The sequence below is a fragment of the Loxodonta africana genome, chromosome 3, assembly GCF_030014295.1.
Source record: "Loxodonta africana isolate mLoxAfr1 chromosome 3, mLoxAfr1.hap2, whole genome shotgun sequence".
In the NCBI taxonomy this organism is placed as follows: Eukaryota; Metazoa; Chordata; class Mammalia; order Proboscidea; family Elephantidae; genus Loxodonta; species Loxodonta africana.
The window spans coordinates 180,700,677-180,723,918 of record NC_087344.1 but is presented as its reverse complement, the minus strand read 5'-3'; the positions used below and the strand labels follow the sequence as shown (position 1 = coordinate 180,723,918).

Here is a 23,242-nt window from a genome sequence, read left to right as displayed (position 1 = left end):
GAATGACTAGAGATCTTGGGACCGAAATAATCTCAATCTATTCTTAAACTTTAAATATGTAACAAGTCCGGCTCGCTGGTGTGGAGCGCCGGGCGTGGAACGTGAGTGCTTAGTGGGCCACTTTTGGTAAGCTTTGTGGGATGAGTGAACACCGGGTTATGGTGCTCGATGCCAACACTCATCACACCCCAGAAAAGGTGTTGGTTGATACAGACGATCAGGACAGTAGCCTTGGAAGTCGGCATCTGCCATGGAGTGTGTAACAACTCACGTGCTGAATCAACTAGCCCTGAAGATGGATGGCGCTGGACCATTGGGGCCTAACCCAGCCATTGCCTGCAGTTGGGATGGAAAAAAAGAAAAATTAGACCCCTACCTTATACCGTATACAAAAATAAATTCTAGATAAATTAAAGATCTAAATGTAAAAAACAAAAATAAGAAAATGTAGAAATAACCAGGTTGTGGAGGAGCCTTCTTAAGCAAGACAGAAAATTCAGGAACTGTTTAGAAAAACATTTATAAATTTGACAACATAAAAATGATAGATGTTTATACAGTTAAAGACAAATATAGATGGTGAGAAACCATTTATAATATATAGTATGCGAAGGGGAAACCCGGCTGGCGCAGTGGTTAAGTGCTACGGCTGCTAACCAAAGGGCCGGCAGTTCGAATCCACCAGGCGCTCCTTGGAAACTCTATGGGGCAGTTCTACTCTGTCCTATAGGGTCGTTATGAGTCGAAATCGACTCGATGGCAATGGGTTTGGGTTTTTTTTAGTATGCAGAGGGCTTAATAGCCTTTATATTCTGATAAAGATCCCATAAATTAGAGAAAGACAGATAATGTTCAGCATAAAAATATTAAAGATGTGAAGAGTCACATCACTGATTTCAGATAACCAGTAAACATAAAAAAGAAGCATAACCTCATTTTGTAGGCAGGTAATACAAATTAAAACAAATAAGGTACCATTTTTACCTGTCAGATTTGGTAATAATCAGAAGTATAACATCTAGTGCTGATAAGGAAGTAGGTACTCTGATATCCTATTGGTAGGAGCAGAAATTGTAGCAGCCTTTTTGTAATGTAATTTAGCAGTATCTATCAAAATTTTAAATGCTTATATACTTGGACACAGCGAGTTCCACTGTAGGAGTCTGTCCTAAACAGCAAGAGAATTTAAAGCTGTATATGTAAATATTTTTGGAGCATTGTTTATAATTGGGAACAACCTAAAAACACTCGGTTGGGAAATGGTAGAATAAAACGTATGTTTATACAATGTGAAGTTAGAAAAAAGACTGAGGTATATATGTGTGTTGAGCGTGTGTTAGGTATGCATGATCTATATTTATGTGGCAAAAGCAAGCTGCAGATCAAAATGAGCTCAGGATTCCGTTTTTATTAAGGAAAAAATTTGCTTGTTTTTGATTATAGAGATGAGTATATGCAAACTAGAAAGAAAAAATGAGAAGATAAGATGTATTCAACAGTGATTATCTCTCGGATGAGACTGATTAGAAGGAAAGAGGAGGAGCACGGCAGCAGGAAAGGGAGACATGAGGAGTGATTTTGTTTTACTCTGTACGATTTTTTTTAAGTGTTTGAATTTTGATGATTTTTACCTTTGGGATTTTCTGTATTTTCCAGATAAGATACATAAAAGGAGCTGAGTTATAAATATATGTTACATGAATGAAATGCACAAACCAATTTTATGTGTGTGTGTTTTTTATATGTGTGTAGGTCTGAGTGTTTGGGTTTTTTAGCGGACAACTTAGATTTTACCCATAGCTTTAACTTTTCTTCTAGCCAACTTGATGTTGTAGTAATAAGCAAGGACCCTTTTTTTTTTTAAAAGTGTATTTCCTGTTTTCTCTGACAGAAATGACATCAGATGTACCGTCACTGGGACCAGCCATTGCCTCTGGAAACTCTGGGCCTGGGATTCAAGGCGGAGGGGTTATTGTCCAGAGGGCTATTAAGCGGCGACCAGGGTGAGCTTGGGTATAGACTATCAAGATTGTCTCTCTTATAAACTAACCTGATTTAGGTAGTTGCTGAACCCACTTGGCTATTCCTTACCCTCTTACTTCAGCTGGTTACTTAACTATACTGCTGTCATACAACTCCGTCTAGTCCTTGGATGTGACCTTATATAAAATTGGTGTTTTTAGTCTAAGTTTCTCATAAGCAGTTTTTTTTTCTTTTTTTTTTAACCAAAGATCTCTGCAGGGTAAAGGACTGTGACTAAGCCCAGAGATTTCGCTTTTGCTGCAGAAACAGTTTGTTGCTTTCATTAAGCTTTGTGTCTGCATTCTCAAAACCATTTTAATAGGAGTCTTACTTTTCAGAATGTATAGAATACTGAACCCTACAATATTTCTCCTCTACGTTACTGACATGTTTCTTGGTTTTAAATGCAGAGTACGTTTAGTTCCAAAAGTATTAAATACCTGCTTAGCCTCTAAAGCATTGTGCTGATTGCTAGAAGGATACTGTATTAGTTTCCTAGGGTTGCTGTAATTAATTACAGCAATAATTAATAAATTGGGAGACTTAAAACAACAGAAATTTATTCTATCACAGTACTGGAGGCTGGCTGTCCAAAATCAGGGTGTCGGCCATGTTGATTGCTTCTGAGGGCTCTGAGGGAGAATCTGTTGCATGCCTCTCTCCTAGCTTCTGGTGATGGCTGACAGTCTTGGTATTCCTTGACTTATAGGTGCATTGCTCTAATCTCACCTTTGCTCTTTAGGTGGTGTTCTCTCTGTTTCTCTAGCTCTGTGTTTCTTTTCCTCTAATGACATTTGTCATATTGGATTAGAGCTCACTCTACTTCAGTATGGCCTCCTGTCAGCTAATTACATCTGCAAAAACACTATTTCCAAATAAGGTTACATTCACAGGTACTGGGGGTTAGGACCTGAACATACCTTTTTTTTAAAAAAAATATTTTCATTGTGCTCAAAGTGAAAGCTTGCAAATCAAGTCAGTCTCTCACACAAAAACTCATATACACCTTGCTACACACTCCCAATTACTCTCCCCCTAATGAGACAGCTGAACATACCTTTTTTGAGGAACACAAATCAACCCATAAAAGATATAAACAAGACACATTTCCTGTCTTTAAGTTGCTTATGGTTTGAAAGGGATAATCATTATACACATAAATATAACACAAGATAAAACATGCCAAGGTTTTAAAAAGAAGAACAAATACAGTGCTATGTATTTCAGACTATGGAAATATCACATTTGATTGTTAAAGATGAGAAAAGACTTCAGAAAGGAGGTTGCTTTAGAAGGGCCTAGAAGAATGGGTAGTATTTCATCCACTTCTTTTCTAGGTATATGTTGGTATTATAGCCAATCTTTAATTCCCTCACTCCACTAATAATATTGCCAAGAATGATTCTTGGGTTAAGGTGGTAACACGAGTAACATATTAACGCCTGCTACACGTCTAAGAGCTTTGCAAAAACCAAAAACCCAGTGCTGTCGAGTTGATTCTGACTCATAGTGACCCTATAGGACAGGGTAGAACTGCCCCATAGAGTTTCCAAGGAGCGCCTGGCGGATTTGAACTGCCGACCTTAACTACTACACCACCGGGGTTTCCCTAAGAGCTTTACACATTCTAATTCATTTACTGAGGCATAGGTTGAAAAAGTAACTTACCCAAGGTTCCAGAGTTAGTAAGTGACAGTTCTAGGATATGAACCTTAGAGAGATTTAGCTTTAGAATCTGCTCTCTCAGACACTGTGTTATGATTGACTGTAATTAGCAAGCTTTTAGAAACAGTATAAATATCAAAAGTAGGAAATTGGTTGAATAAGTTGTAGTATAATTTTTAAACTGTACAGGTATTAGAAGTGACACTGTGGAAAGATACTTTACAGAAAAATCACAATATTAAGAGAGAAGAGATTACAGTATGTATGATACTCTGCATCTGTCAGAGAAAATTATGTACAACATATGTACGTAGCAAAACCTGAAAGAATACTCATCAAATTTTTAGCTGATGGGATTATGGATGACTTATTTTCTGTTTTGGTTTTCATTATTTTCCACATTTTCTGAAAAGAACATGTATTATTGGTAATCAGAAAAATTATAAGAAGAAGCTGTACAGGCATACTTCATTTTATTGCGCTTTGCAGATAATACATTTTTACAAATGGAAGGTTTGTGGCAGCATTGCATCGAGCAAGTCTGTCAGCACCATTTTTCCAGTAGCGTGTGCTTCACTTCACGTCTCTGTGTAACATTTTGGTAATTCTTGAAATATTTCACACTTTTTCATTATTAGACGATGATCTGTGATCAGTGGTCTTTGACGTTATTGTTGTAATTGCTTTGGGATGCCACGAACCATGTCCATATAAGACTGCAGACTTAATCCATAAATGTTGTGTGTGTTCTGACTGATCCATCGACTGACCGTTCGCCCATCTGTCGCCGTCTCTCCTTGGGCCTCCCTATTCCCTGAGACAGGACGATATTGAAATTACGCCAATTAATAACCCTACAACAACCTCTAAGTGTTAAAATGAAAGAAGAGTCACATGTCCCTCACTTTAAAAGCTAGAGATGATTAAGCTTAGTGAGGAAGGCATGTCAGAAGCCGAGACAGGCTGAAAGCTAGGCCTCTTGGCCCCAAACAGTTAGCCAAGTTGTGAATGCAAAGGAAAAGTTCTTGAAGGAAATTAACAGTGCTGTTCCAGTGAACTCACAAATGATAAAAGCGAAACAGCTTTCTTGCAGATACGGAGAAAGTTTTAGTGGTCTCGATAAAAGATCAAACCAGCCACAACATTCTCTTATGCCAAAGACTAATCCAGAGCAAGGTCCTAACTCTCTTCAATTCTGTGAAGGCTGAGAGGGGCGAGGAAGCTGCAGAAGAAGAGTTTGAAGCGTGCGGAGGTTCGTTCATGAGGCTGAAGGAAAGACGCCGTCTCCATGCCGTAGAAGTGCACGGTGAAGCAGCAAGTGCTGATGCAGAAGCTGCGGCTAGTTACCCATGAGATCTAGGTGAGGTGACTGATCAGGGCAGCTGCGCTTCTCAGCAGAATTTCAGTGTAGACGAAACAGCCTTACACTGGAAAAAGCTGCCGTCTGGGACTCTGACAGCCAGAGAGGAGAAGTCAGTGCCCGGCTTCAAAGCTTCAGAGGACAGGCTGACTCTCCTGTTAGGGGCTAATGCAGCTGGTGACTTTAAGTTGAAGCCAGTGCTCATTTACCATTGCAAAAATCCTGGGGCCCTTAAGACTTATGCTAAATCTACTCTGCCTGTGCTCTGTAAATGGAACACCAAAGCCTGGATGACAGCGTATGTGTTTACAACATGGTTTACTGAATAATTTAAGCCCACTGTTGAGACCTACTGCTCAGAAAAAAAGATTCCCCATTCAAAATATTAACTGCTCACTGACAGTGCACCTAGTCACCCTTGACCTCTGATGGAGAGGTACACGATTAATGTTGTTTTCATGCCTGCTAACACAGCATCCATTCTGTAGCCCATGGATCAAGGAGTAATTTTGATTTTCCATCTTATTATTTGAGAAATACATGTCATAAGGCTGTAGCTGCCATAGATTATGATTTCCTCTGATGGATCTGGGTAAAGTAAATAAAAAACTTTCTGGAAAGGATTCACCATTCTAGGTGCCATTAAGAACGTTCATGATTCATGGGAGGAGGTCAAAATATCACCATTAACAGGAGTTTGGAAGAAGTTGATTCCAACCCTCATGGATGACTGAGGGGTTCAAGACCATCAGTGGAGGAAGTAACTACAGACGTGGTAGAAATTGCAAGAGAACTAGATGCAGAAGTGAAGCTTGAAGATGTGACTGAATTGCAGCAATCTCATGATAAAACTTTAACAGATGAGGAGTTGCTTCCTATGGATGAGCAAAGAAAGTGGTTTCTTGAGATGGTATCTACTCCTGGTGAAGATGCTGTGAACATACGACAACAAAGGATTTAGGGTATTACATAAACTTATTCGATAAAGCAGGGGCAGGGTTTGAGAGGATTGACTCCAATTTTGAAAGAAGTTCTACTGTGGGTAAACTGCTATCAAACAGCATCGCATGTTACAGAGAAATCTTTCATGAAAGTAAGAGTCAGCCAGTGTGGCAGACTTCATTGTTTTAAGACATTGCCAGTCACCCCAGCCTTCAGCAGCCAGCAGCTGATCAGTCAGCAGCTATCAACTTTGAGGCGAGACCCTTGACCAGCAAAAAGATTATGACTCACTGAAAGCACAGATGATGGTTAGCATTTTTTAGCAATGAAGTATTTTTTAATTATGTACATTTTTTAAAGACATAATGCCATTGCACACTTGACTACCAAAAAAGGGAAAAAAAACCCATTGCCACTGATTCACTTCTAACTCATAGTGACCCTATAGGACAGAGTAAAACTGCACCGTGGGGTTTCCAGGGAGCTGCTGATGGATTTGAACTACCAACCTTTTGGTTAGCAAGTGAGCTCTTAACCACTGCGCCACAAGGGCTCCTAATAGACTGCAGTATAGTGTAAACATAAGTTTTATATACACTGGGAAACCAAAAAATTCACGTGACTCACTTTATTGTTATACTATTTTGGTGGTCTGGAACTGAACCTGCAATATCTCTGATGTATGCCTGTATACATTCTTTTAAAAAAAGATTGGAAAACATAGGAAACTAGAAGGAAGAATAAAATGGTAATAATTCTACTACCCAGAGTCATCTAACTCTTTTTTTTTTTTAATAACTCTCTATATGCTTTACAGAGATTTTTTTTAATGGTTTTATAATTATGTAGTATATGTAGCCTGGTCTTTTCACCCAATCACATATAATAACCTTTTTTCATGTTGTTAGATATTCTCTGTAAACATAATTTTTAGTGACTGTATATTAGTCCATGAAGTACTTAATTCTTATTTTAGAACTTTTAAGTTGTTTTGAAGATTTTGCCATTATATATAATTCTACAATAAACATCTTCGTACATAAGCTTTTTTCTGTGTTTATAGTTATTTCTTTAAGTTATTGGGTAGATGGGTAGGGTTTTGACAGATGATCATGGATTACAGGAAGGCAAAAGAGGAACAAATACTTTGAGATCTGATGCTGTGTACTTCATTTGCAGCTCATCTAGAGATCCATAATATCAGGTCGTTCTATTAGTAGAGATGCCAAGTGTGATCACTAGATTAAGGTGGTAACATGAGTAATAGTTTAATAAAGTACAGAGATTAAAAGGTGATTTGCCTACCCTGTTACCTATAATCTTCTCTAATTTCCTAAAATGAAAATCACCTCTTCTTTCACTAAATCTCTATGCCATGTGGATCGTACTCCTCACGTGGCACTTTCTTATTCTCACTTGTTTTATATTTGTATTTGTCTTGGCACAGAGCCCCTTGAGGGCAGGCTTCCTGTTTTCACCTCGCCTAGCACAGTGTCTTAAATGTAATATATATTTCATGTTTATTAGATGAATGAAAGAAAGAAGCATTATTCAGTAACCTTCTTAAGTCTTAAATCACTTATGTATTACGTTGCTATTTTGAAAAATGCTTCTGAAAGCAGTAACATGGCTTAGAGTAGATTATAGAAATGAAAAATGGACCTGAATTGTTCATATTAATTTTTTTCTTTTCCTTTTTGAGTGGACTTCTTCTTTTGTAGAAGTTTTACTCTTCTGATGCAAGACCTAGGCATAAATGGATGGGTACCTTAGGAAAGTGATATGGTAGCAGTAGGTACTCTTTTTCTGTTGTCCAACTTCTTTGCCCAGTTTGGCGCTGTGAGGAAGAGGCCCTGATGTAGCATAGTTTTGTTTGACTTTTGGCCACTTCTTCTTTTCCTTCATAAATTTGGGTGGGTGTATAGATAGTTTGTGGATTGAGAATTTTTAATTTCTTAATGTTCTGGATTATAAGTAGGTTTACTGTATTTTTTGTTGGCTTTTTCCAGGCTAGATTTTGATGATGATGGAGAAGGCAACAGTAAATTCTTGAGGTAAGGTTTTAAAAAACTTTCTCTAGACTTCTGATTTTAAAAATGAATGTATGAACTTTGTACTTTTGGCTTGTAATATTTTTGTTCTTAGGCCCAAGGAAAGTGCTTCACCTTAAAACTATGAAATTTTTACTTAAAACTATAAAATATTTTGTACCCCAGAAAAATGTCAAGCATTCTTATTAATAGCTCCAGAGGAGGAGCCTCAGTGAGGAAAGGACAGAGAATTTACAAGACCCTTTGTATCAGTTAATTATTGCTGTGTAACAATAGTGGCTTAACAACAACATCGATTTATTATTTTTCACAATTCTATGGATTGGCAGAGTGGTTATTCTGCTGATGTTGCCTAGATTCACTTTTAAGACTATTTAGCTTACTGGTTGACTGGGGATGGGCTCAGCTGGGATGGCTAGGTATCTCTGTGTGGTGTTTCATCCTCAAGGAGGCCAGACTGAGTGTCTTCACATGGTGATGGCCATAGTCCAAAGCGCATATTCCAGTGTGCAAGTGCTTACCAAGCCTCTACTTTTGTATCCCATTTGCTGGCATCCCATTGGCCAAAGCAAGCCCTGTGTCCAGGTCCTGAATGGAGAGGGGGTAGGGCTACACAAGGGAGTGGAAACTGTGAGGCATTCTTTGCTGGGCGATCATTAATGTACTAATCTGTCATACCCTCTGATACCTGTTGACTCCCCCTACAGAACAGGAATTGGAATTTGCTTCCTTGAGTGATGAATCTTTTAGGGTACTGAAAGTGGACTTTTTAATATATTGATGAAGTGATTCTTTGTGAGAAGGGGGATAGTCTCACAGAAGATCAGTTACTTGGCTTGTTTTCAAGTGAGAAAAACAGAGTCAAAGAAAGGAAGATAATCTTGATTGCAATCTGCTTTTCTTCTTTCCAGAGTTGAAAATATTACCTGGGTAGTCTCTATATTGCAGAGCAAGGTATATTTAATTTGTAATTAGCATAAAATGAAACAAAAAACCAAACCAAACTCATTGCTGTCGAGTCAATTCCGACTCATAGCAACCCTACAGGACAGAGTAGAACTGCCCCGTAGGGTTTCCAAGGAGCAGCTGGTGGTTTTGAACTGCTGACCTTTTCATTAGCAGTTGTAGCTCTTAATCCACTACTCTACCAGGGTTTCCAAAATAAAGGAGCCCTTATAAAAATTATTTATTTGTGTAAGTGCCCAGATTTCATTCCACTTATTCATTAGTGTGTTTTATTAACTAAGTTTTTTTTTTAAGTTGGAAAAAGTACTATGTTTGTATTTCAGAATTTCTAAACAGTACAAAATTATGTACAGTGAAAATACATCTTCATTTCACTTCCCCTTAGACATCTACAGTTGCCAGTTTATTGAGTATCCTTCTAGAAATACTCAATGCATAAGTGTATAGATAACAGATAAATGTGTATGTGTGCACGTTACGCTCATAATGTCCCCAGTTTTTACACAAAGGATACCCATATTGTAAATTGCTTGGCATTGTTTGGTTTTATAGTACTTAGTGTAGTCAGTAACATCTTTTTTTCTGTTGTAATGTTTGAAGCTAAGGCTTGTATTTGTAGCTGCTGATTAATTGCTGAGCGCTGCCAGATACTCTTGGAAACAACAACCATAAGTTGGCCCCCATGAAGAAATAGTTGCAGATAAAAGTAATGCTCCAAAAGGGCTCTTGACAGTTTACCTTAAATAGTCTCAAAAAATGTGACAAGGGGAAGAGATTCCTGGGGAAGGATAGACTTTTTTAAACAGCACTAGTGGAAATTCCTCCAACTGAGAATGCCTAATTATAATGATCCACCCCCATCTGTTAGTTTTATTTTACTGTGGTGGCTTATGTGTTGTTGTGATGCTGGAAGCTATATGACTGGTGTTTTGAATACCAGTAGGCTCACCCATGGTACACAGGTTTCAGCAGAATATTGTCCAATATAGTGCTTGGAAGATGAGCCCCCTAGGTTGGAGGGTACTACACAATGGCTGCAGCAATGGATTTGAGCATACCAACTGTTATGGATTGAGTTCTGTCCCCCCAAAATAGGTGTTGTAAATCCTAACCCCTATATCTGTGGTTATAATCCCACTTGGGAGTTTTCTTTGTTATGTTAGTGAGGTAGTATTAGTGTAGGGTGTGGCTTGAATCAGTCTCATTTGAGATATAAAAAAGAGATTAGGCATAGAGAAGCAAGCAGAAGTAGGGGAAGATAGATGCCACATCACATGAAGATCACTGAGGAGCCAGGGAATAGAGCTGAAGAGACAAGGACCTTTCCCCAGAGCTGACAGAGAGAAAAAGCCTTCCCCTAGAGCCGGTGCCCTGAATTTGGACTTTTAGCCTCCTAAACTATGAGGAAATACATTTTTGTTTGTTAACGCCACCACTTGTGGTATTTATGTTATAGCAGCACTAGGTAACTAAGACACTAACAATAATGAAGATGGTGCATGACCGGACAACATTTTGTTCTGTTATATATAAGGTAAGGTCGCCATGAGTCAGAGTCGACTGGATGGCAACTAACAACAACAATTAATGATAGATGCTAATAGTGGAGCTGTGTTGTGTATATAAAAGGTGTGGAGGCAACCAATATTATTTATACCTGTCAGTTAACTCAACTCTAGCCCTGATCATTGCTTCCATTTCCACAAAATCCATTAGTCATCAACTATATGCAAATCCAAAGAGAGGTTCATGTGTCCTTTCCCCCCAACCTTAAAAAAAGACTGTCTCAAAGGGCTACATGAACTAGAGACTACATCATCCTGAGACAAGAAGAACTAGATGGTGCCCGGCCACAACTGATGACTGCCCTGACAGGGAACACAATAGAAAACCCCTGAGGGAGCAGGAGAACAGTGGGATGCAGACCCCAAATTCTCATAAAAAGACCAGACTTAATGGTCTGACTGAGACTAGAAAGACCCTGGTGGTCATGGTCTCCAAACCTTCTTTAGGCCCAGGACAGGAACCATTCCTGAAGCCAACTCATCAGACATGGATTGGACTGGAGAGTGGGTTGGAGAGAGATGCTGATGAGGAGTGAGCTACTTGCATCAGGTGGACACTTGAGACTATGTTGGCCTCTCCTGTCTGGAGGGGAGATGGGAGGGCAGAGGGGGTTAGAAGCTGGCAAAATGGTCACGAAAAGAGAGACTGCAAGGAGGGAGCGGGCTGTCTCATTGAGGGTAGAGTAATTGGGAGTGTGTAGTAAAGTAAGGTGTATATAAGTTTATACGTGAGAGACTGACTTGATTTGTAAACTTTCACTTAAAGCACAATAAAAATTATTAAAAAAGAAAAAGACTATGACAATTCATCTTACCAAATGGGTCCTAATGCCTGAGAGGATTACCAAATTTCTTTATTTGAATCACCAAATTCCTTTTTTTTTAAACAACTGGAATTTTCACCCTGGTCAAGGAGTGGAAGCTTTCTTTACAGTGTATCTGTAAATTGAATATTAAAACTCCTCGATAGATGCTACTTTTGACACTTGTAGTTTATTATCTCTTTCCATCTTATGCATTACTTTGTTCACCTGTTGTTTTGTTATATTCTCCAGACATCTATAAAGTAGTTTTTAAGAGTATCAAGGCTTTCAAACTCTAGGTACAGTATCAGGGTTATTAGTATCTTTGTTGCTGTTGGCTGCCGCCGGTTCCTGATTCATTGCACCCTCATGCACAACGAAACAGAATGCTGTCCAGTCGTGCACCATCCCCTGAGTAGTTGCAGATCAGGCTGTCATGATCCATCGAGTTTTCATTGACTGATTTTTGGAAGTAGATTGCCAGGCCTTTCTTCCTAGTCTGTTTTAGTCTAGAAGCTCTGCTGAAATCTGTTCAGCATCAAAACAACATGCAAGCCTCCACTGAAAGATGGGTAGTAGCTATGCAGGGGGTGCATTGGTTCCAACCCTGGGTATCCTGCATATGAAAACCCAAAACTACTGCCATCAATTCATTTCTGATTCATAAGGACTTACAGGACAGAGTCGAACTGCCCCATAGGGGTTCCAAGGCTGTAAATCTTTATGGAAGCAGACTGCCACATCTTTGTCCCCCAGAGCAGCTGGTAGGTTCAAGCTGTTGACCTTTTGGTTAGTGGCCGAGTGCTTTAACCACTGTACTACCTGGCCTATGGGTCTCCTGCATGGAAAGCGAGAATTCTACCACTGAACCACCAAAGCCCCCTGTTACTATCTAGAGTAGTGCTTTTCAAACTGAAATGTGCATACAAATCGACCTAGGATTCTTGATGAGAAGATTCTGACTCAGTGAGTCTAGGTTAGGGCCCAAGATAACTGCATTTCTGAAAGTTTCCGAGGTGATGCTGCAACTTTTGGTCCCACGCCTTGAGTAGCAGGGATCTAGAAGACTCATTCTTGATTCAAGATTAACATGTAAAGTATAAGTTTCTTATTTTACCTTAGGTCACTTGTTCTCAATAGGAGTTTATCGTGTCTGATTTATAGTATATTTTGTGTCCTAGAAACACACCATTTGCCCTTGAGCTGAAATTCTATCACATCTCCAAATTTGCCCAGAAACATTGAAAATTCATGAAGGCAAATTAGTTGAGGATTTATAACCTATGAACGGGCAGTATACCGAGGCTCTAATTTAATAACTGGTTTAACTTTGCAAATTTTGTGACACTTACCTATATCCCCAAAATACTTTCTGCCCAAAGTTGACAGAATTTGTTGCTGTATCCTATGGCAGTAAGAAAAAAATGTAGATCATCCAGAAAGCAGTACAGTGTTTTTAGAGTTAGGTCTTCCTCCCTCAACATATCCTCCTTCACAGTTTCTGGAGTAGCAAACAGGATTTATCTGCCTATTAAGTAGAAGTTGTTTGGAGGAATGGATTGCATTTCCTTGATCAAGGAGATGAAGTGCATTGTTTAAATCATAACTTAAAACTATTCCCAACCTCAGAGTGGTGCTGACAGGGCAGTCAGAGTGTCCTCATGAGATCATCATCTTGTTTTGGAGTGCCGATAAGTAAGGGGTATAGAGACCTCAGAAAACTTGACGAATAATAGTGATGGTTTTTAAAGTTCTCGGGGAGGCTGTTGTTACCTCTTCTGCTTTGTGATGTTTTTCCATTGGCTTTTTTTTCTGTTGAATGTTTTTATCCCTTTCTAGTTTTCTGTTCAGAGGGAAGTAGATACAACAAGGGTAATGCTTTAAACTAACCCTTTTTTCTCCTCCAGGTGTGATGATGACCAGATGTCTAATGATAAGGAGCGGTTTGCCAGGTAAGGTAGTAGAGTATGGTGGTCTGTGTGGTGGGGCAGGAAATTTGAACACCCTGAATGTTAACTTTATCTGGTCAAAAGTGAGTTTCTCTGTCCAGTCTCCTGTTCTGAAAGCTGATGAAACTTCATCTTAGAATTATGTTCAGATGACATGATTTCAAACTAATGGCATATATTACACAGTGATTTTTATATATGTGATAGATAGCAATGTGCTTTCTGGCATCCCCAGGAACACAAACCATAGGGATTTCTTGGTTGTATTTATTATTAAATAGGTCTACAAAATCTGTGCACATAATGGTTTTAGTCTTTTAAAAATGACAACAAAGAAACAGTTCTTGTGGAGACTGAGGTTGCATTGACACGAGTTTTGATTAAAATAAACTTAACTTTCTTTAAATTACCTGTCAAGATAATGAAAAAAAAAAACAAACTCTGCTTTCTATTAAACAGTAAATCCTTCTCAACTCAGATACTGGTTTTATTTTCAGAAAGTTTACACTAATATATTATTAAGCAGTGAATTATGTTCCTTAAAAATCAAGTTTGCAGCCACCTAAGAAAAATGAAAATCCATTATTTTAGAATCTGGTGCTTAATTGAGCAATGAATTATTCAGTTATGTATTAATTTTCTGATTTAATTATTCATTGATGCTGCTACTGGTCCAGGGACCAAGAAATATCAGGTAGAGTAGTTAAAAACTACTCTGAAGCAGTATGATGCTCTCACAGGTTTTGAATTAGAAGAGTAATCTGCAAAATACTTCGTAGGGCTATTTCTGTGGTAGAAGTATATAGGATAGACTGAAGAGGACTGTAGTCAGGGAGGTAGATAGGAGTCTGCTGAATAAATAAGACAGCTATAAAGTGGTGTTAATGACAGTAGGAAAAGGAGAGAATTTAAGACTTTTTGAAGAAAAATTTATTTATCAAAGCTAATTGAAGTAGATACTTGTAAAGTCTTTAAGATGTGAACCATCTTTAAAATGAGAGTTTAATCATGTATATGCAAGGAATAATTTTTCAACCTGCATTAGGAAGTCAAGCCATCGAATAGTAGTAGTGGTACAGGTTCATAGTCACTTGACTAAAATTCCAAAAAATTATGAAAACATGACATGCTATTTAGTCTTCATTTGTTCTGCTTAATGTATTTATACATTCATTGTTATGGATTGAATTGTTTCTCCCAAAAATGTGTATTAACTTGTCTAGGCCATGATTCCCAGTACTGTGTGATTGTCCACCATTTAGTGACCTGATGTGATTATCCTATGTGTTGTAAATCTTAACCTCTGTAATGTTAATGAGGCAGGATTAGAAGCAGTTGTGTTAAAGAGGCGAGACTCAATATAAAGGATTAGTTTGTATCTTGAGTCACTCTCTTTTGAGATATGAGAGAGAGAAGCATGCAAAGAGGCGGGGAACCTCATGCCACCGAGAATGAAGAACCAGGAGGGAAGTGCATCTTTGGACCCGGAGTCCCTGCACTGAGAAGCTTGTAGACCACGGAAAGATTGATGATGAGGACCTTTCCCCACAGCCGACAGAGAAAAAGCCTTCCCCTGCAGCTGGTACCCTGATTTTGAACTTCTAGTCTCCTAGATTGTGAGAGAATAAATTTCTCTTTGTTAAAGCCATCCACCTGTGGTATTTCTGTTACAGCAGCACTAGATAACTAAGACATTCATACATTTCAGTCAAAAATATTAAAATGGATAAGAAGTGGTGGATCTGTAGTAATAGGAATTTTAGGTATTTAACTTTCTTTCAAACAACAGAACTCATTTCTTTAAGATATGATTTGTTAAGCTAGTTCACCTCACATATCCTTGAAAATTCAGTAGAGGGGCTTCAAAAGCTGAAAATGTTTGAATTTTCTCAACTTTCTGGAAGAATGATTTATCGTTTGCTAAGGAACTATCAAGAAAAAATAATCCAATGAACATTAAATTCTAATGTTTACTTAGTTCCCTTTCTCTTCTCATCAGAATGTATACATAAATTTTTACATGGTTCTCACTGTTCGTTACTGTGTTATTTTGTGTGTGTGTTTTTTTGTTGATCATTTTATAGAAACTTTTCCATATGTTGTTTAAGTCATTTTACTTGTCAATTTTTATAGCCTAATAGTCTTTCAGTCTGTTAATGTCATAGTTTGAACTTATTTTATTTGAGTCTTCTAATCAGTGGCTTTATATATATGCATATCTATCTAGATGTGTGTGTGTGCGTATATATGACATTAGCACATATATGTGGAATTGATTACTGGTACCCTGGCCCAGCAACACCTTTAGGTTTCTTCAGTTGCCACCCATCCTTACAGTTTCTCAGTTTTCCAGAGTAATGTACTGGCAATCCTTTGCATCCCTCTCCAGGGCAGAGGGAGTTGTTCCTGAGGATCCAGCAATTGCAGAGAAATGGGAAGTGACTGAATAGAAATTAAGAACAATTGCGGGGACAGATCAGTGATAGCGGATATACCAGAAACCTAGTTCTTTTTTTTTTTTTTTAGTTTTGGTGAAAGTATACACAGAAGATCATGCACCCATTCAGCAATTCCAACTTGTATAGTTGAGTGACATTGGTCAGATTCTTCATGTTATATCACCATTCTAACTTCTCTTCCCATATTATTTCACCACCATTGATTTAGACTCACTGCCTTATAAATTACTCATCAATGCTTTGGAGCTACTGTTGTCACTTTGATCTGATACAGATAACTCTTTAAAAGAGTGCAGTGCTCGAGGTGAACATTCTTTAGTAATTCAGCTAAACTGTTTGTTTAGCTTGAAGATGACTTGGGGTAGTTTCAGTTCAAGGTTCAAAGTTTCTCAGGGCATCAGAAATGGGGGTTCCTTCAGCCTCAGTGAGTCTGGTAAGTCTGGATTCTATAAGAAATATGAAATTGTGTTCCACATATTTTTTTCTTTTGATTAGGACTCATCTCTTGAGTCTTTGATCAAAATATTCAGTAATGGTAGCCAGGCACCATCCAGTTCTTCAGGTCTTATGAGAAAGGGAGGCAGTAGCGCATGGAGGCAGCTAGACTTGCGGTTATATCCTTCTCTGATACCTGAGTCTCCTTCTTTCTCTGCTGCTCCGGGTAAATAGAGACCAAGTGTATTTTGAATGGCCGCATGCAGGCTTTTAAGACCCCAGGCGCTACTCACTGAACTGAGGGGGAGAAAGGGTATACAACAGAAACTTTAAAAACAGAAACAGTTCTTAGTTTTATTTATATAATTTGTCTAGTGAAACCTGGTTCATTATTTTGTCTTGAGTGTGTGTGTGATTGTATTTGTGATTACTTGTTTAACACACTTGTGATTTGCTCTTTGTTTTTTAATTTTTTCTTATAGAATAGCATGTGTGGATATCATCTCTTTCCAGATTAGGAGCAGTTTGTGAGAATGATCCTCCTAAATTTCTTGGTTGGTCCCCATAAATTCAGTATATCCTTGGTCTCTACAGAGATTTATTAGCAAAATGCTTTCTGTGTTCAAATCATGTTAATTTACCGTAAATACTGGCATTGCTTTTATGTTGACCTTTGTCCTGTACTTTTTCTTTATCCTGACAGGTGACTTTGTAGGTTCTTGCCCACATTTCCATTTCCCCAGCCCCCCCTTCTCTGTCTCTTTTCGATTTTCTTTTCTTGTTTTTTTCCTCTCCTTTCCTTTTTCTTTTTATTTTGATTTTAGCTTAGTTCATTAATTCTGTTTTTAGGTCGGATGATGAGCAGAGCTCTGCGGATAAAGAGAGACTCGCCAGGTAGGAGAACAGTGTCTTTTGGCATGATGAAGCAGATGATGCTGCTTTCTCTGTCCTTTCCCTACTCTGCTGTTTTCTTCCCCTTTCCTTCCTGTTTGGCCTTTCTCTGTGGCAAGAGAGGACAAGATTTATTTTGGCTTCTCCTATCAGAAAATGGGTGCATTGTAGTTTTCTCTGTGTCTTAGCACTAAAGTTTCACAGAACAGAAAGCTTTTAGAAATAATGCAGCTGTGCCAGTTAGTGTTTTAGCAGGGAAACACACTCTTTTTATTAGAAAATCAATAAATACACCAGTGTTCATGATTAGCTCTCAGTATTTAGACCTCAGAATTTATTCCATATCTCTAGAAAACTCTTACTTTCCCGTGTAGACTCAGCAGCGCTGGTTTTGCTTTGGTGATTGAATTTTCTTATGGTTTCCCAGAGAAGTTTCAGTGGCCTTCATGTGGCTGTTGAGAAAACCAGCCTTTTGGACTTGAGGGTCAGAAATCTTTCAGATAGTAGGGAGATGAGCGCTTTGTTTATGTGTCTTGGGCAAAGTAATTAAGTATGGACCTAAGTGGTGAGACCTTTTGCTGTTTGGAAAGGAGACTCCAGAGTTCTTTTTGTAGACTGTGTCCATAGTTTAAGAAATACTGCAGAAGAAATACTCTGCCCACACTATCTGTGTTTTGGTCTCTGTGATTTGGAATGATTGGGTAAGAGATGGATCATTAATGCTGACACTTATTTTTGGTAATTTTCCTCCCTATTATCTATTGTTTACCTCTTTCAGCTGAGCTACAAGCTCCTTTGCTGCCACTTCAGCCCGTGTCTCCTGCTCACCATTTCATTCTTCAGAAAAACTGAAATGGCATGATGTGATGGGAAAAGCATTGGACTGGGAAAGAGGGCAACCTTTGGAAAAATGACTTAATCACTTGACTTTAGTTTCTTTAAAAAAGAGTTTTATGTCAGATTAGTAGTTTGCTGTCTTTTTTTTTTTTTTTTGCTGCAAAACTTTTGTTAAAACACAATCCTTAAGTGAAAGTAGAATTAAATAAAGAGATTAAGTAGAAGCAGAGAGGTGGCATGTTGTTTGGTTCTCTCCTTGAGGCATCCCCATGGAGGAAACTGAGGAACCTATAGGGCTTTTCAGGAATCCAGTTTGGAAACTACTGGATTATTTTCATGATGATATCATTCTCTCTCAATTTTGAGGAAATCAGTGTTGGAGATATGATCTGCTTTCCCTAGTTAGATCCAAATTGTCTATTTTCAGGCCTTTCAGCATTCTACCCACTCTACTCCCACTATACTACTACCTCCCAGGTCACTTTGTTCCAGACTGGGGACCCATAGGGTCACTATGAGCCGGAATCAACTCGATGGCAATGGGTTTGGTTTGGTTTTTGGTGAGGGACATCTAGCAGATGTTATCTTGAAGCCTCTTGAGAAGCTCAGTGCACTGGCACCAGACCCAGATATACAAAGTAGGCCTTTGTGAATTAGTGGGGTAAATAAAACTTCACAATTTTCCAATTTTGTCTTCTAGCGTTGGGAGTAAGGGAGAAGCTTAGAATGAAATAATGTTTTATAGACAGTGGAATTTGTACTATTGAATCTCGTATCAGCTGCTTGCCAACATAGTTGTGTTGGGAAAAAACTGGTCATTTTGTATTTCTTTAAAATATGAATTAAAATGTTGAATTAGTAAACGTGGGGTCCACCAAACTGAGATTATTTGTCTCTCAGGAACTTAAGTGAGTGAAATCAACATTTTTTAATACTACCATTTTTTTAAAACATTTTTTGTTCCAAAGCAGTGGTAATTTACATAGGAAGTGGAGTTTCTAGGAACTAAAGGGAATTTCTGGCATCTGCTTGTGTTCTGTCTGACTCATTAGTTTCTGTTCCATGCTTGCTCTGCATGAGAAAGTTGGCAAACCTTATTCTAACTTCTGAGGGTTAGATACCACTAAATCTAAACACCACATTTCTCAGCAGCTTACTGGTATCCATGCCGTTCTTCCTGCTACCAAATGGCCAGATGTAACCACTTGGATGGGGTTTCTCCTCTCTCTTCATGCAGGGAAAATCATAGTGAAATTGAACGGCGGCGACGAAACAAGATGACAGCCTACATCACAGAACTGTCGGACATGGTGCCCACCTGTAGTGCCCTGGCTCGAAAACCTGACAAGCTAACCATCTTACGCATGGCAGTTTCTCATATGAAGTCCTTGCGGGGAACTGGCAACACATCCACTGATGGCACCTACAAGCCATCTTTCCTCACTGATCAGGTCTCTGGGACCCACAGCACTGAGGGATTCTTAGGATCTGGGTGAATCTGTTAGAAGTTTTCTTCTTTTTGAGATGAATGACCGTAATGCTGAGTAGTGTATTTTAACGGAAGTCAGGGCAGAACTATGTTTGTAGACTGCTTGAAAGACAAGAATTCAGCTCTTCAGGAAAAATTCAGACCATGGTAAAGTGAGATTCTCTAAAAATGGACACTTGGCTCCTTTTTTTGATCCCTGGTTGTAGCATTTATTAGTGTTGGGGCAGTGAGAATTAGAGAAGACTGGTGAACACCATTTAGCAAGCTGATAGGTATTTTAGAATTTGGCTCATGAATACAGCCACAAGGTGGAAGAGGAACAGCAGAGTCACAGGGAGAGGGCATGACTAAGGGAATTCTTTGATGACAGCTTTGATTTTTCTTTTACAACACCCTTAAATTTTTACTGAGCAACTGGTAAGTCCATGGAACTTGTCGTCTTATTAGGCTTTAGGTTCATAGAGGATGGGAGAAATCTGCTTCTTATCCCTGAAGCAGCTTTCAGTTTTAGTGATGAAAGGTGTCCAACAGGCAGTTGTTTTTGCTCAGGGATATGATTTGTCACATTTGATACACTGTGAGAAATACAGAGAGGGCAGAAACATTTCCTGCCTTTTAGGAACTTAGTCTGGATATAATTTGTGAATGGCAGGATAAATACATAAGTGAAAAATGATAGGAAAATTAATACAGAGAAGAAATCCTTTAAAAAATGTGTTAATAATTTATATGGAATTAGATAGATACGTACTAGAGAGATGGTTAAAGAGAGTGGAATGACCAAACCAGATAAGAATGGTCCGGGAAGACTTCTAGGAGTAAAGAAGCCATGTTCTATTTTGATTATTTAAAAAAAAAAAACACATGCTTATTGCAGAAAAATTTGGAAAGTACAGGAATATAAGGAGGAAAAAAAAAAATCTACCTGTAATCTCACCATTTTAATCAAAGGATTAGAAGGAAGGACAGAATATGGTTTGAGAGGAAGGAGTAAGAACAATTTCTCCAAGTAGGATGATATATATGAAAGCAAATACAATGCGGATTTTGTAGATGGGAACATAGAACTAGCTTGTTCCAAAGTACACGTGCAGGTGTTGATTCAACAGATCACAGTTAAAACACCTTCTGTAGTCAGTGCAGGTGCTATGAGCTGTGAAGAATATAAAGAATGGTAAGAGGTAGTCACAGGTGGGAACAGGCGTATAAGTAAATCATACAAACATAGCGAGTTCTAGAATAGATATGCAGTAGTAAGTCCTGTAGAAGTACAGATACCGAAAACCAGGATTTGGGGAATGGTGTAGATTTTGGCAATTGTATGAGCAAAAGCATAGAGGTATGAGAGTGATTGGATTTTTCAAGAAAAGTCAAGTAGTTCAGTATATTTTGAGAGATGATAATAGAAAGGAAGGCTGGGGCCTTATGATGGAATGTTTAGGTGTTATGTTAAAGAAGTTAGATTTTAATTTGTAGTCAGTGCGGAGCCATCAGAAATATGTGTTAGTAGACCACGGATGGACTAAAAAGAGTGAAAGCAGGGAGGCCACTTCATTAGTCTTGGTGAAGGATGACATAGTATTAGAAAATAGAATTGCTAGAACTGAATCATCGCTGGAACGTGAGGGAGAGTAGTTAGGTTTTGAGATTTTTAGCCTGGGAGGAACGTGGTGCTACTAACCGAGAAAGAGAATACTAGAAGAGCACAGAGGATTACTTTTTAGAGGAGGATATAATGAGATATTGAAATTGAGTTGCCGCTAGAATACCTATCTGAATGTTCAACAGATACTTGGAATTTAGGTCTCCTAAAAACTCAAGAAAAAAAAATTAGGCAAGTCTAGGAATGTAGACTTGGGTATCATTTCACAGTGGGTGGAAGTAGATGTGATTGCCCACGAAGAAAGTAGGTGTGAATAGAGAAGACCTAAGATAGAACCTTGGAAAATGTCTACATTTAAGACTGGAACAAAGATAATGGAGTGTGAAGCAGAGAAGAAGCATTTGGAAAGGAAGCAAAAGTTGAAGTGCAGTGTCATAGAAGCAAGGGGAAAATATAGTTTAAGCAATACATGGACAACACTGTGGTTGAATAAAATGATGAGGACCCAGGAGAAGGGACTTAAGTGAGCAGTAGGAGGACATTGTAACCTCCTAAAAACATGAAGACAGTTGTTTTGGAATGAAGATTACAGGGGGATTGAGAAGTAAGTGAAAGGTAAGAAGACTGGAGGCAGTTAATATAACATTACTCTTGTATAAGCTTGGCACTGAAGAAGAAAAGTGAGTTGGGCAAAGTCGAGGGAAGGTTTGTATAAAATTGAGGAAAACTTGATCATGTATATAGGCCTAAGGGGAAAGAAAAAGTAGGAATATTTATAGAGCAAGACCCTCAAAAGAGACCAGAGGGGGAGCTCAAATAATTGTTAGTGGTAAACCTTTTTATTCTCTATTTTGAGTCCTGAGGTAAAGAGAAGGGAGGTGGATAGTAACAGAGAAATTGAGGAAATATCTATTGGGAGAACTATCTTATCGGTCAAGGTAATTACAGATAGGGTGCAAGGCTGGGCTGTAGATGTATGGACTGAAGAGTCTCAGTTCTTCGCCTGAATAGGAGTACTTGATTTTCCGGAGTTCAATATTAATTTGTATTTCTCTTCCTTCGGCAGGAACTAAAACATTTGATCTTGGAGGCAGCAGATGGCTTTCTGTTTATTGTCTCATGTGAGACAGGCCGAGTGGTATATGTCTCTGACTCTGTGACCCCTGTTCTGAACCAGCCACAGTCTGAATGGTTTGGCAGCACACTCTATGATCAGGTGCACCCAGATGATGTGGACAAACTTCGTGAGCAGCTTTCCACTTCTGAAAATACCCTGACAGGTGAGTGTTAAGTAGATGAGAAATTAATGGGGAGGCTTTTCTTCTTCTTTTTCCTAAGGCAGAAGAGGTGTTTTAACTCCTAAATTGGCTTGGTGAATCTGGGAAGGCTTCTAGAATTTTCTCCCTTAATGAATATAATCAGTTCTTTTTATCCACCTGCAGGTTATCTCCTTTGCCGCTTATCCTTCGAAAATGTTGTAATAGTGCTAATGTGTGTATAAAAGCTTAGGTTTTTTTCTTAATATTAGTGTAGATGAAACAGTAAAAAGTGACACCTACAACTTTTTTTTTTTTTTTAACATTCTAAAAGGACTAATTATCTATGTTTCCATCTGATTTGTGGGTAATTACCTGGTAAATTTTCTGCCAACTCGTACTTTGGCTTTGTGGTAGGTTTTATGATAACAGATTTTTATTTTATTTTAGAGGGGTCGTTATTGGTCACTGTTAAAAGGTTTTTTTGTTTTTTGCATCTATACTCTTTTTCTGGTTCTATAGTATTTTATTTTAGAGGAGGTGGTTATTGTTCACTGTTACAAGGATTTTTTTGTGTTTTCTATCTATACTCTTTTTTTCCACCAGGCACTCCTTGGAAACTCTATGGGGCAGTTCTACTCTGTCCTGTAGGGTTGCTATGAGTCAGAATCGACTCGACGACACTGGGTAGTGGGTTATACTCTTTTTTTGGCTTGTTCTTTTCTTTTCTTCCAATTTTTTAGCCCTTTTGCCAGAATTTGGCTAGAGGAAACAAGTCACATCTGCTCCTAAGCAACTTTGGAGAAAAGTTTAAAGTGAAAGCAGATTAAAACTGGTAGTTAAAATGAAATGTAAGAAATTCCAATATGGTCATGTAAATGTTGGTGTTTAGGTTTTCCCTCTTTTATGTTTATGGATTTCACTTTTCTAGTTCTTCCTTTTCCTGAAA

At 38.4% G+C, this 23,242-nt stretch overlaps 1 protein-coding gene across 6 annotated transcripts in view; it reads left to right on the top strand.

Moving 5' to 3' along the window:
- The window catches only part of ARNT (aryl hydrocarbon receptor nuclear translocator), an 84,513-nt gene that overhangs the window by 35,985 nt on the left and 25,286 nt on the right, over nt 1-23,242 (top strand). For 3 of the 6 annotated variants that reach the window (XM_064282541.1, XM_064282540.1, XM_064282539.1), the window contains exons 2-7: nt 1,892-2,003; nt 7,999-8,043; nt 13,282-13,326; nt 17,067-17,111; nt 19,183-19,396; nt 22,104-22,317. In XM_064282541.1, coding sequence (XP_064138611.1) covers nt 1,892-2,003; nt 7,999-8,043; nt 13,282-13,326; nt 17,067-17,111; nt 19,183-19,396; nt 22,104-22,317 — 675 coding nt within the window. Of the gene's footprint in view, nt 1-1,891; nt 2,004-7,994; nt 8,044-13,281; nt 13,327-14,723; nt 14,906-17,066; nt 17,112-19,182; nt 19,397-22,103; nt 22,318-23,242 lie in introns of those variants that run through there. The other 3 variants (XM_064282544.1, XM_064282542.1, XM_064282543.1) reach the window with 2 other exon arrangements.